The sequence below is a fragment of the Leopardus geoffroyi genome, chromosome B1 (genome assembly GCF_018350155.1).
Source record: "Leopardus geoffroyi isolate Oge1 chromosome B1, O.geoffroyi_Oge1_pat1.0, whole genome shotgun sequence".
Taxonomy (NCBI): domain Eukaryota; kingdom Metazoa; phylum Chordata; class Mammalia; order Carnivora; family Felidae; genus Leopardus; species Leopardus geoffroyi.
The window spans coordinates 34,210,927-34,225,127 of NC_059327.1; the positions used below are offsets into that span (position 1 = coordinate 34,210,927).

At 51.8% G+C, this 14,201-nt stretch overlaps 1 protein-coding gene across 1 annotated transcript; it reads left to right on the forward strand.

The window, feature by feature from the left end:
- Positions 1-1,008: 1,008 nt before the first annotated feature.
- NKX2-6 (NK2 homeobox 6) lies at positions 1,009-5,340 on the forward strand. The gene is made up of 2 exons (XM_045449136.1): positions 1,009-1,809; positions 4,715-5,340. Exons 1-2 carry the CDS (start codon positions 1,530-1,532, stop codon positions 5,338-5,340), a joined length of 906 nt encoding a protein of 301 aa, XP_045305092.1. The 5' UTR covers positions 1,009-1,529.
- Positions 5,341-14,201: the final 8,861 nt, after the last annotated feature.

The window sequence follows — 14,201 nt, forward strand, 5'->3', positions numbered from 1 at the left end:
TGTGCCCACTAGACTGGGAATGCGAGTTCAACTTATCTGAATTTCAGGCAGTAATAAAGCCCAGACGGTTCTTGTAACACTGAATTCTCTTAGAAGGCTTACCTAAGAAACAGTTGATCTGAAATCCCAAAAAAGAACTCTAGACCTCATTTTGATTAAAAGGTACTTTAAAACTCCTTAGAGTCGGCTGAGACTGCTCACGCTAAATCATGTATTCTTAATTGAACCAATGTAGCGTGAGTGATAGCGGTGGACATTCACTGATGGCTTCATACACATTATCTCAATTCTCACAATCATCCTAGGATGAGCCTATTGTTATCTCCGCTTTAAAAGTAAGCCTTAGTTTAGAGAGGTAAATACTTTAATCAAATCCCACAGCTGTGTTCAAGAGCAAGGGCTAGACATAGACGTGTTGACTCCACCTTCCCGTTCCCAGCCACTGCACACACTGTCTCCTTCCACTTGTTGCCAGCTGCGTCCAAGAGGAGTTTTTCTGAAAATCTAATGCTCCCCAGGGCTTCCCACCCCCTGGGGGCGGGGTTGGAGGTGGGGGTGAGGAGGGAAAGGACGACACCGAGTTCAGACACACTGAAAGTTGGAACGCTGAAAACAATCAACTTTAGGGAGATTAAAGGGGAGGAAGAGAAGGAACTAGGGAGCCCCTGTCTGGGGCCTTGAGAGCTGGGGCTAGTACGTTTCCTCCTCCCCACTCACTCGCGGAGCCCGCCAAGAGGCCAGGGGGCTCCCCCAATATAGCTCCCTTGCCAAGTCTTGGCGACCGTAGCTGAGATGCTCCGCCTACGAAGAGGCCGTCTGGGTTCCCCAGACCCAGACTCTGCTCAAAGCGAGAAGTTTCCGGCTGAGGCTAGGCGTAGACGGGTCAAGACTCGCTCCTCCGGCGCCCAGCCTCTGCTCCCAGAACCGAGCTCCCCGCCGCGGGGGGACCCCACCCTGCGCCCACTTAATACTCCAGCATGCTCCTCCAATCCCGCGGGTGCCCAGCCGTCTCCGCCTCAGTTTTCCTCGGCCACGTGAGTGGAGAGTTGAGCAAAGGCCGGGCCGGAAGGACGGGCTCGGGTTGCAGAGCAAGGGTTCCACCCCCCATCCTCTCACGTCCCCTAGGAGAGCCCCGTGGACGGGGCTGACCTCTGCGGCTCCCTCTATTACCGTATTCACCCAGATACGAGCCGCGCGCAGCACCCTCTCCCATTTTCCTGGCTTTTGAGAACCGTCGACACAAACCAAACCTTTCCGGAAGGTGGCTGGGGGGTGGAGAGGAATTCGAAGGGCGCGGGAAGAAAGCTCCCGGGGAGGAAGGTACAGATTAGCACGTGGTTCCTGCCGGAACCAATGAAGGTCAGCGATCTCGGCCTCGGTCACCCGGCCGGCAGGGATGGCCCAGAGGAAGGCGCAGTAGAGGACACTGGGCGTCTGCCCGCTGTGCTTGCAGCGACAAGAGGGGAAGCTCAGGGCGACACCCAGAGGGTGACCGGGGACACCCCAGCCCCGCCTCCTCCGCCTTCGGGATGCCGCTGAACCCTGTCACCTCCACCCCCTTCTCGGTCAATGATATCCTGAGGCTGGAGCCAGAGCAGATAGATCCCGAATTCTTGCAACTCCGGGAGGCACCGGGGAGCCCTGAAAGCTTTCAGTGCCAGCCACCGCTCCCAGAACCGCGAAAGTCAGAGGTTCACAGCACCTGCAGCGCCCGCGGCGGAAACAGCGACAGAACCGACGAGTCGGGGTGTCCTGGTGGTCCCCCCGAGACGGTCGCAGAGATGGACTCAGAACGCGTGGAGGAGCCACGTAAGTACGCGCGCTCAGGTCTCGGCTTCTACAGGGGGATCCTGGCTGTGGGGTTGGCCATGACCAGTTGGCGCGTGGGGCTAACGCGCATCTCCTGGTCCTTCCCGCTCCGAGGGCTTCTGTTTCCCCTTGTTTGAGAATTCCAAAAGGCAGATCTCTCAGCCCCCTCTACCATCCCCTTCAGACACCCGGTGTGCTTCCTGCGCCCCCTGAATCGTAGGGGGTTCATTATTTCCATAGCCTGCCCTCTGTTTCGCACAAGTGCATCACCCCCAGTCACAGCCACACTTCCCAGAAACTCCAGCTTCCCTTTCTCACAGCGAAACCCTCTAGGTGTCTTAGCTCTGCTCCAACACCACGGGTCTCCCCTGCCGTTTCCGCGTCTCTCTACCCTAAAGCGTCTGCCCCAAGTGCAGCCATCAAAGCAGCCGAGCGCTTTGGGAGTGGAAAGTCGGCCGGCTCTGGGGCAAGCCGCAGCTTGGGGCTTGCTGAGTGGCCTGGCCAGCCCAGTCATCCTCCGCCCAGGTTCCTCCTCTGGACAAAGAGAGGTGGCGACCAGATCAGGTCGTGTCTGCGTCCCTAGGCCTGAACGGCCCTGCGGGCGCTGGTGGGCGCTCCTCCGCGTCTGGGAGCGGGGTAAGGGCAGCTCCAGGTTTCGAAGCTCTGGGAGACGACTCCGGGGGTCTCCGTGCCTGGTCTCCGAAAGTGCCACGTCGTGCGCAGGGAAGCCAGGCCCTGGCACCTGCGCCTAGCCGCAGGAAGGGAAGGAGCGGGCATTGAATTGTGTTGCCTTGGCCCCTGAGACCTGGGAAGCTTCCGCAGAAAAGTGTCCACATTCCAAGGGATGAAGAAGCCACTCGTCTCTCTGCGCCTCCGTCTGCAGCCTCCGTGCGCATCTGGGGTCCGCCCCGCCAGGCCTGGCTTGTCGGGCCTCTTCCGCCAGGCCGTGCCACGGCCCATCCATTCAAGACTCAAACGAATAAGTAAAGGGACTAGTTCAGAGTTGTTTGTTGACTAGTGGCCTGGTTACTCACCCACTCCAGGAACCTGGAGAACATTAACCTTTGCTGTGTGTTCTCAGAGAGGCCTGTGGGTTTCTGCAGACTCTATAAACACTAATTCCCTCCGAGCTGCTCAGCCAACTCCTCGCTCACTCTGGCTTTGTTGAGAAAGGATCGCGGTACTTGGACCACAGCTGTTACCTAGCAGCCGAAGGCACACGAGCACCGCTTTCTCTTCAGCCGGGGAACCCCTAAGCAGCATCTCTTATGAGGCTGCCGTGGACTAACTCGGAGGAGGGGCCTGCGCCCAGCTCCAGGGACTAAGCCCGGGGCCGCTGCAATGATCCAACGTTCCTGGTGGAGTCTGCGTACCTCGCCTGTCCCCAGACCACCTTGCTTTCAGAGACCAGGGCGAGAGGGGCTGCAGACCAAGGGCGCTTGCTGCTGCATGCACCAGGGTGTCACGCAGCCCCTTGGCCTGTGTGGTCAGCGACTCTGAAATGGGATCCTGCTTGTTCCAAAGAGTTGCTTAAGGTCAGTTGTTACTTTTCAATTTGCTAAGATTAAAATCCCCATCAATATTTTCCCTCTTTGCGAGATGTCCCCAGTTTCTCTGAGCACAGGCTGAAGGAAGGCCGAAGAAAGTTTTTATTTCCACAAACTTCAGCTATCAAACAGCCCCATCACCTCCTCCAGAAGACTGTGTCAACAGGGGTGGGGGTTTGGAGTCGGGTTCCAACCCTCACCTTCCCTAATCAGGCGAGTTCTGCTCTACCTCACCCAGAACTCGCAGCCCCTCGGCATTCCTGGTTTTCTCCTGGTGTGATTTTCCATGAAAACTCGGCGTTTCCTCTCTACCTACCCTTGAGTTAAAACAGAGCTTAGCCAAGGCAGAAGAGAGGTGGGGAGAAGGGGAGGAGAGGCTGTATCTCTGCGTGCTTCAGGCACAGCCACCTCAGTCCGGGTGATCCGCGAGCGCACCAACCCTGGGAAGAGCAAGGCAGGGTGAAACCAACGCCACCTGCTTGCCAAAGACACCCCAAAGGAGAAAGAGGTCGCTTTTTAAAAAGCCAAATGTGGGTCTAAACTTTGTATATTCCTCCAAGAGAACCGCAGTTTCCAAGCCAAGAATCAGGAAACCGAAATATTTTGTTCAGTTTTATTCTATTTCGCTCATTTGGATTAAAGAGCATCACATCCAAGAAAGATGGGACGGGTCCCTTGTGCCGGTGGAGCACTTGATGACTAAAAAGACAAGGGTGTGGGCAAGGGTGGGGTGAAGGTCGGAGACTCTCGGGGCACCCGCCCCTGACTTGTATCTGAATAAGCTGCGATGCGTCCCGGACCACCACGGATAACCAGGCAGACAGGAACCCACTGGCAAGCGCGTCACCAAGTTTCCGCTCTGTCCCTAACTCTATCTCTATCATCTCTCTCCCTTTCTCTGTCCCCCCTTTCCACCCAGGGCGGTCCAAAGTCAATCTCCATCTAACAGGCCCCCACACTCACACTTGGTCCTCGAGGCAAAAGCTTCCCCAAACACCACCACGCTAGAATCGAACCACAGCGAATCGCCCCCTACCCCACCACCCACCCACAGACCTTCTAAGAAGAAAATGAAGTGGTCTTAGATTCTTGATCAACCACCTTTTGGGACAAGGCTGTCCACCGGGGACCCTGGAGTGGCAGCATTTACGTATGTGCCTGCAGATACAACAGCGGCAGAGCGTGGGGGGAAAGGAGCCTTCAGACCGTCCTGGGACGGGGGTGAGGGGTCGGCAGAGGGGACGGAAGGGGACGCGGAGTGAAGGCTGCCAGGGGAGAGGGGCGTCTCTTGGAAACCATGTAATTGCTTCGGGGAGCCAGAGGCTGGGCGCTGACGCTGTTCCTTCCTGTGCTTTTAGAGCCGGGCCTCAGCGCAGCCTCGCCCCTCCGCGGCGGGACCAGGGGGCCAGAGCTCGGCGTCGGCGACCCCGGCAGCGGCGCGCGCGGGACCGGCCCCGAGCAGCCCAAGGCGCGCCAGCGGCGGAAGCCCCGCGTGCTCTTCTCGCAGGCGCAGGTGCTGGCGCTGGAGCGGCGCTTCAAGCAGCAGCGGTACGTGTCGGCGCCCGAGCGCGAGCACCTGGCCAGCGCGCTGCAGCTCACGCCCACGCAGGTCAAGATCTGGTTCCAGAACCGGCGCTACAAGTGCAAGAGACAGCGCCAGGACAAGTCCCTAGAACTGGCGGGCCACCCCCCGGCGCCGCGCCGGGTGGTGGTGCCCGTGCTGGTGCGGGACGGCAAGCCCTGCCTGGGCCCCGGCGCGCCGGCTTTCTCGGGCCCCTACGGCGCCGCCGCGGCGCCCTATTCCTGTTACGGCGGCTACGCGGGCGCCCCTTTTGGCGCCGGCTACGGCGGCGGCTACGCGGGCGCGCCCCCGGGTCCTGCGACGCCCGCATCCCTGGCCAGCGCAGGTTTCGGCGGGGGTGGCCCCGGTGCCGGCCCGCAGAGCCACCTGCCCGCCGCGCTGCAGGGCGTCAGGGCCTGGTGAGGCGCGGTGGCTCCGAGACGCCCGCCGTGTCCCGGTGCTCCGTGCCAGCCTCGCCGCCCACCGCTTTCGGCGGCCGGGATGGAGGGCGGCGCTGGCGGAGCGACCGGATGGCACTTCTCCCCGAGCAATCCCTGGGACTGCGAATTGCCCCCGACACGCCATCCCGCTGAAGGCCCGGGGACGGTCTTCTCCCCAAAGACAGCGCGCAGGGCCTGCGCCGGCCGCCCACGAAGCAGCCCTGGGAGGGAGGAGAGCCCGGGGTGGCTGGCAGTTTCTCGTTCGGAGCAGTACGGAAGCAGGTGACTTGTGGAGCCTCAAACCCAGGGTTTGCTGATCGGCTCCTGAATTTGTGCGCAGCAGCCTGGGGCCTGGGCGGGGTGGGGGGTGGTGGTGAATGGGGGGTACGGGGCTCTAGAGGGCCTCGATCCTCCATTAAAGGCAAGGGGGGTGGGGAAGAATGAGGAGTCCAGTAAGATGCGGGAAGCCGGGTGTAGAGCGCGGCGGGGTGGGGGGTGCAGGAGGTCCTGGTGAGGAACTATTGTGTGAGCCAACCCCTCAGGGGACTTTAAAATGCCCTCCCCCCACCCCCCTCGCTGCTCAGTTCTCAGAGGACTGCATTAATCCAGTGGGGACGTGGTTGCTCTCGGGGAAGGTATTCTGGCTCTCCCCTTCACGGTCACTGCATTTTATCCCCTGTATTCAGCCCAGCACCTTGAGTGAATACACTAAATATATTTGTGTGTGTTTGCGTGTGTGGGGGCCGTTAGAATCCACCCACCTCTCCTTACCTCTAAGCAACTTCGAATTAAAATAAAAAACGACACCCAGAAGTTCTGACTCCTCGGTGCAGACAAGATTTCCTAGGGAGACAAAATGGTTGGAGTCCTGGAGATAGGTTACCTGATTTCTTCGCTCTGTCGCTCTGTGGGGTTCTTTCAAACCACAACCCTTTTCTAAACCAGGCAACAGGAAAGGAGGCATCCAGGAGGCCGTAAGTCCACCTAGGGATGGGTAGGAAGCCTGAACTTTAGGGGGAAATCATGACCCTCCTCCGTAAAGATGTTTGAAATTCTGCAAATTTAAGACTGAAAACAAACTCGTTCTATTAATGGGAACAAGGGGTCAGATACATTTATCTCTGGCAGGAAAATTGGGCCCCTGTTTTCTCCCCTTGGATAACATTTGTAGACAATGAAAACTCTGGTTCTTCACCCCTCCACCACTAACATGCCAAAAATTAAATTCTATTTAATAAATGCGAATATTTAACCAAAATGTACTGGCCCTACATTTTCCCATTTCTGAATGTGTCCTGATTGTTTCGTGAGAAACAGACTTCTTTGGTCCTATGTAAACTATACCTGACTACTCATTGCTAACATCTCTTGAAGCTTATGTGTTCAAGCTAAAAACAAGAGTATTATTCTTATTTTTTTCTTACTACCATTTCCTTACATTTTCCCTCCTTTTGATTTTCATCCTTTTTTATTTCTCTATTTTCGCTGTTAATAAAAATACATTTAGACATGCTCCACAGTGCACAACTGTAGTTTGTGCTTGTGCTCCTGAGATTAAAGAGGGCAGTTTGTATACTTTAAATTTGGGATCAATAAATATTCCTTGGTCAATTCAGCTAAGATAAAAAAAAAAAAATAGAGATTAGAGTTAAACTGTCCATCGCGGGAAAATGGTCACACGGCATTACCCGTCTTTCACTTTGGGGGACATTCCTTACAAAAGGGAAGGACACGTGGACACTGGCCTTAGATTCATGACAGTTGAGCTTAAGTTCAATGCTTCCACTGAGGGACCATCTGTCCAGCCCTCAGTTGTTAAGTGAGTCATATTACGTTTTCCCAAGAGCAGATTCTAAAGTTCTGCATGTTAATTTTTAAAAATCCTTTGTTGCGGTTCTTTGGATAAGGTCCTCGCCCTGGAATCGTAGGTCACCATCGCAGGGATCTAGCAGAGTACTCGGCACCGAGTAGAAAATCAGTAAATGTTAGTTTCTTCGCCCTTTGCCCCCTTCTCACATGGAAAAGTAAGCACCAAGGCTGGTCCCAGATGTTCTGAACAGGCCTTGCTTCCCATGCTGCCTCGACATTTTGAACCACACGGAAAAAGCACAGCCTCGAGGATGAGCTATGGCTTGGTCAAGTCTGTGAGTGACGGCAAAAGCGGTTTGGTTCAGTCATCAGCAACTCAGTCATCACCCAGACATTTCTGGAAGGGCTGCTGCCCTGAAGAAATTTACTATCGCATTGGATACCAGAGACTAACAGGAGAAAGGTGTCTAAAAATACAAGGTGGTCAATGCTGCGTGTCAAGGAGGATAGACAGTGCGCCCTCTCTGGAAAGAAAGAGAAGGGGTGGGGGAGGAGGTGGGTGCTTGCAGGAGGGGATTAAGCCTGGTGATTAGTGTGGGAATGACACTGTTTACTGGGAGAGGCTCCAGGAAAGGTCGAAGCCTCAGGAGTGGAGAAAAGTAAGCGGGCACACGCCAGAGCCATGCTCGTGTTCTACAGTAGTTTGAGATGCAGTTCAAGGCTAGCTTCTGGGAATTCGTGAACTGCATTCAGTTGGCTGGAGGGGCGTGGGAGGCTGGATGGCATGTTGCTGTCATATATGCCCAAGATCCTTTAGAGGTGCCGTTGATTTACGACATTTTCTGTTCTGCTCTCGAGATTTTTGCAGCCTCCGTTTTTGCTGCTCTAAACAAGCAAACAAACAAACAAACAAAAAACTAAACTAACAAAACCTTGTCCGTAGGCAATCCGTGTGGTTTTCTCTTGGGTGGAGATCCTGGAAGCTTGAGATTCTCCCGACACCAACGATGGCTTTCCAAAAGGAAAGCAGAGGGAAGGGCAACTGTCTTCTCCCGTCTCCTCACTTTCTGCCTGTCAAGATCACTTTAAAACGCATCCCTCTCTCAGCTCATCAAGCCCACCTCCAGCTGCCCATCTTCCGTCCTGGAATCTCTCCTTTGCACTGAGAGCTGCCCCTTTGTGTGTGCGTCTTACCGTCCCCAGCTTAGCCGGCCCGGCTTTCACCAGGGAGGCGCTCTGCAAGCAATCAGCTCTTATCTGCATCGTTCAGCCCCGTCACTTCAGGCACCTCTTAATGTTCACAAGCTTCCCAAATGGGAAGTAATTGACCTCTAAACAAAACAAAAAAGCTCTCAGAGAGATAGCAGAGGTTCCTTTCCTGACTGTCCCAGGGCTAAGGGTCTCACCTAGGCCAGGTGGGTAAGTCAATAAAATTGCAGACTTCCTGGCTCCCAGTCCTCCCTCCCCTCCCTCCCCAGCGCCTTCCAGCCCTTTCTCCGATACCATCTGTAAATCAGATGCAGCCTGAGTAGAACTCCGATTTCAGAGTTGCCAGAGATTTCTGGAATTTTGTTTTTTGTAATTTTGTCATTACAATGAGGTAACTTTGGAGGGACAGATTTAAATCTTTTGAAATTCCATCTGAAAAGTGGGTACAATCCTCAGAGTTGATTCCAGCTCTTTGGGATATCGACCTGCTGACTCGCCTTTCTCTTTTTCACAAAACAAGGGAACTTCCAGGCTGGAAATCTGTGCCTTCCACTCCCCCCCAGAGAGAGGCCTCTTCAGAGAGAGATGAGGAACACTGAGTTTGAAAAGTTGTTGGACCTCGTTCTAGTCCCACTTTGACTGGAAGCACATTTTTGTGACCTTGAGCAAGCCTGTAACCTCTCTGGGCTTCAGTCTCCTTGTTTATAAAACGGAGGCAGTGGGTCTCTGAGGCTATTATCCTATGTCGCGTGTCTTCCTGTTGATTTCAGATGCATTTATATATTTTAATGTTTATTTCTTTTTGAGGGACAGCGAGAGATAGAGTGCAAGCAGGGGAGGGGCAGAGAGAGAGAGGGGGAAACACAGAATCCGAAGCAGGCTCCAGGCTCCAAATTTTCAGCACAGAGCCCCACATGGGGCTCGAACCCACCAACCATGAGATCATGACCTGAGCCGAAGTCCAATGCTTAACCGACTGAGCCACCCAGGCACCCAACTAACCTGCATTTTAGAAGTGGAGAAACGCAGGTGCAGAGAATCTAAAGGGCTCATCTCAAATTCTACATTAGTGACCACGTCAGAACTTGGTCATGTCTCTCAATGCATAGATCAGTTTTATTTCTGTCTCCTAACACATGTGAGGTTTTTTATGATAAAATGTTTAAAGCAGCCAACAAATGGAGAGAGAATTGCTATAACTTAATTTATTTCATATAAATTAACCAACTCAACGGATTGAGCCACTCAGGCGCGCCCTGATGCATTTATGTTTTTTTAATCTTAGGGTAGATCATATCCAGAAAAGTACATAAGACATATATATGCGATTGAGAGAATAATTGTAAAATGAACACAGATGTAGCCCCCCCTTAAGGCAAGAGACAGGGAGTGCCAGTTCTCTAGCAGCCCTTCTCCCCAAGCCACTTCCAGAATGCAAATCCCTTTCCCCCCTCCTTCCCCAAAGGAGACACTAGCTATTCTGACTTTTGTGATGACAATTTACAGGCTTCAGTTTCTGGATTTACCCAAGGGGACACATCCCTCACCAAGGCGGTTTAATTTTGCCTGACTTTAGATGTTACATAAATAGAATCATACTGCCAGTATTCTTCTGGGATTTGCTTCTTTTATTCAGCTTGATGTTCGCGAGATTTATCCATGCTGTTGTGTGGGAGGTTTAGTCTGCTCATTTTCTCTCTTTCTTTTTATTTTTTTCTAATTTTATTTTTTATTATTTTTTTTTAAGTAAGCTCTACGCAATGTGGGGCTCGAACTCACGACCCCGAGATCAAGAGTCCCCAAAGTCTTCCTGATTCCCATGCTCTACTGACGGAGCCAGCCAGCCTCCTCAAGTTTGCTCATTTTCATTGTTACATTGTAATCTCACTGAATGCATGTACCTCACTGTATGTATTTGCTAAAAAAGTAGAGTTTCCAGCGGGGATTGTAGCAAAGAATGCTGCTGTGGGAGCACCTTTCCCACTGGTGCAGCTGTATTCCCTGGCTGGAGTGTGTCCCGTTGCCCCTGTGAATTGACTTTCAGGACAAGGATGTATCATCGGACAGATTTCTATGCATGTTTCATAAACATATCAGCCTTACACCGATACACCTTCTGTATGATTTCGTTGCATACTTATCACCTCTGTATGGGCAGAGAACATTCCTGTTCCAAATCCACAGACAGAGTCCAAGGGCCAGTGGTGCCTGGATGGCTCAGTCGGTTGAGCAACTGACTCTTGATTTTAGTTCAGGTCATGATTTCGAGGTTGGTGAGTTTGAGCCCCAGGTTGGGCTCTGCCCTAACAGTGCAGAACCTGCTTGGGATTCTTTCTCTCTCCCTCTCTCCCCTCCCCTCTCCCTCCTCTCAAAATAAAGAAATAAATTTTTTTTCTTTTTTCAAGAAGAGTCCGAGGGCCAGAAGGGTGCATTAGAGACAGAACTCTGACCAGACCCCGACCCCCTGCCCTCTGGCCATTGGTTACTCCCACTGACTACTCAATGGGAAGTTCAGGTCCTGACACTAATCAAATGACCATTGAGTGACACTGCTTTCTTCATTCCCTGAAGGACAAATGCATTAGAGGGTGGAAGGCTTTGGAAAGCTGAGTGAGGGGATAAATATGAGGCAAGATGCCAGAGAGAGTGGGAAGCAGGTGGGAGAGTTACCACCCTCTGTCACTAGTGAGCAAACAGATATTTAAAGAGTCTGGCTGTCCCCTTGCCCATTTTTTCTGCATTTCCCCCCTGCACTTTGAATCCCCAGAGATGCTGATTCACGCTTTCAGATGGCCAGCTCTTGAGAGTGAAAACAATTCAGCCCCGAGCCAAGCCATTTCTCCTTAGGCCCACCTCCCTGCCTCAGAGGAGAGCTTCTGGGAAAGTCGCTCTGCCTTCCTCCCCGACTGTCTGTTTAGACTCCAGCGAGTCCGCCAGAGAGAAGGATGTGGGCTTAGTTGACACAGTCCAGATTCCACTGTAAGAAAAGCCGATTTGCCCAGCAGCCCTGGCCAGAATCTCAGAGCACTTGCTTACTTGGTCCCTCCGGGGCTTTCTTTGTAAGTTGGTCTCAGCCAAACCTGCTTCCTTCCCATCCATGCCTCAATAATTCCCGCTTCCTCCTGTCACCAGCCCAACTTAATTGCTTGAAACCCTAAGGCCCAGGAAATTGGAATCTGAAGTTAAGACTTCAGTGGGACAAAGGTGAACTTTCCTTTGATGGCTCATGTTTCCAGTCCTATGCTGGGCCTTCTGATATCTCCCCTGGACATTCCCCATGGGTCAGGTCCCCAGGTACCTGCTCCTGGAGCATCTCAGCCTTCTCCATCACGATGCATTTACTCTCTGTGTATTTTGTCCCTTCCCAACAATCAGCCTCATGTCGGTGACAGACCCCAGTGTGTTTTGAACACACACTGTGTCTGTCATGGAGTAGGGGCCCAATACCATTTTTTGATTGACCAAATGAGTGAATGGTTGCTGTCTAGCTTCCTTGCATGATTCCACAAAGTCTGCATTAAAGACCCAGCTTCTGATCTGGCTCCTTGGTAGTTGGAAGAAAGTCCAGTGTGTGAATAGGGATCTGGTTCCTGGCAGGGGTCATTGAGCCCTGATAACAAGGACTCTAAGAGTTTCTATCAGTCAGGTTACGGCCATGGTGAAAAATAATTCCTCTATTTTATTCTTCTAGCCATCCTCCTGTAGGCCAACTTAACTGGCAAGTATTAAGGATAATTAGATTGAACATAGTGGGAGGGAATATAATGCCAGTATCATTAAAAGAAAATGTTTACAGGATCAGAACACACAAGGATGCGTAACACGGAGTCCTTGTCTTCAAGAGGGACATTAAACTGTGGGTAAGACAAGCACCTATAAAGCCAAATATACTACAGGAAAAAAACTAGAATGGGTGCTTATACATATACGAATTATTCAATGAATTAAATGAACATTTACCTTTATTACAATTGCTACCCAAAAGATGCCTATAGTGGTGAGATATGTGGCAGGGATTTCTAGCTGTCATCCAATAACTATTCCCCCTTTTTACTTTTTAAAAATTTTTTAAATATTTATTTATTTTTGAGAGAGAGAAAGAGAAAGACAGACAGACAGAGCATGAGCAGGGGAGGGGCAGAGAGAGGGAGACACAGAATCTGAAGCAGGCTCCAGGCTCTGAGCTGTCAGCACAGAGTCTGACGAGGGGCTCGAACCCATGGACCACGAACCACAAGATCATGACCTGAGCGGAAGTCGGACGCTTCACCAACTGAGCCACCCAGGCACGCTCCCCCCACCTTTTTCTTTAGTAATAGAATCCCAGAGGATTAATCACACAGCCTTCCAGATAATGATTGTAGCTCCCAGCCTCCTTTGCAGCTAGGAGTGGCCAAGTAACTGAGTTCTGGCTAAAAGGATGTTAGCAGAAGTGACGTGTGCCCCTTCCAGGACATAGCTTTAAACGGAAGGGACCTTCTCTTCACTTCCTTCTCTTCCTGCCCCTGGATGGAGGGGTGGGAACAGCAGCAGCTATCTTAGATTATGACACAACAACAAGACTGAAGAAGTCTAGGTCCCCAGCACCTTATGGGCTTTGCTCTGCTTACACACTGGCTATTACATGAGAAAAATAAAACATCGGTCTCGTTCCAGCCAGTTGTGTTGGCTTGTTATTTAGCCACTGATATTTGTAGCTGAATAGGCATCTCAATTAATAGAGGACACAGGCAGGTAATTAGAAAACTAGCTGGTATGTTAGTTGGTATCTCTTAGCTGGTATCTCTTAGAGGAGAAATAAATCAAGCCAAAGTAATCTGGGAAAGCTTGAGGAAAGAGAAGGAGCTTGAGATAAGCCCCTTGAAAGGGTGAACAGATTTGGATAGTGGGGGCAGTAGAGAGGCTGGGGAATCCACATGGAGGAACTTAGTAGTGAGGGGTATACCACGTAAAGTACGTGGGAACGAAGGACTCTGTGTGAGGTGACGTGGAAGGTAGCACTCTGGATATCCCACAGTCAGAGTGTTCGACTTGTGTGCCCTCTCCCCAGCCAATGTCATCGACTCTGAAGCCAGGTAACTGCCAAATCCCACACTCAACAGCTCCAGCTCTACCCTCATCCAGAGTTCCAGATCTGAGTTGCCTGTCCCCTCCGGACATTTCTCTTTGAAAATTTCCTGAGCCCATCTCTCTCCACCTCCTCCTGCCTGTGACCCAGGCTGACGCTCCATTGGCCCATTTCACCTTTCCTGTCTCCTCCCAGCCCTGTTCTAGGTTCCCACTGCTCCCACCTAAGTTCAGATTATCTGTCTCTTGTCACGTGCGATTGCACTCTAACTCATTTCTCTGCCTCTACTCTCTTTTCTCCTGGCCATTTTTCAGGCTGCTGCAGGATTTGAAAACAAAACAAAACAACATATTGTGTATTCCTTGGTGAAGAACTCACTTTCAAGACACAGTCCACATTCTATAACCCGACACATGAAACTCTTACCTACATTTCAGCTTCATGTCCTGCTGGGTTCTTCCACACGCCTTCTCTTGCGTTCGGCCAACTATTCTGGCTTTCCTAAGCACACGAGACATGCCTCCCCTTTTAGTCTCTGAGGTCCCACTCAAAAGCCACCTCCTGGAGAAATTCAGGTGTCTCTCGTCAGGATTTTCTGGACACTTGCAGCTCATGGCTTATCCCTGGCTGTAATACGCATTGAATTTCAGTTGGTTGTTTCTCTAATTGCTCACGAGTGAGAGCATAAGCCTCTTGATTGAGTAAATTTTACCCAATTTAATTTTTATAAATTGTTATTTAAGTATAACACATACAGA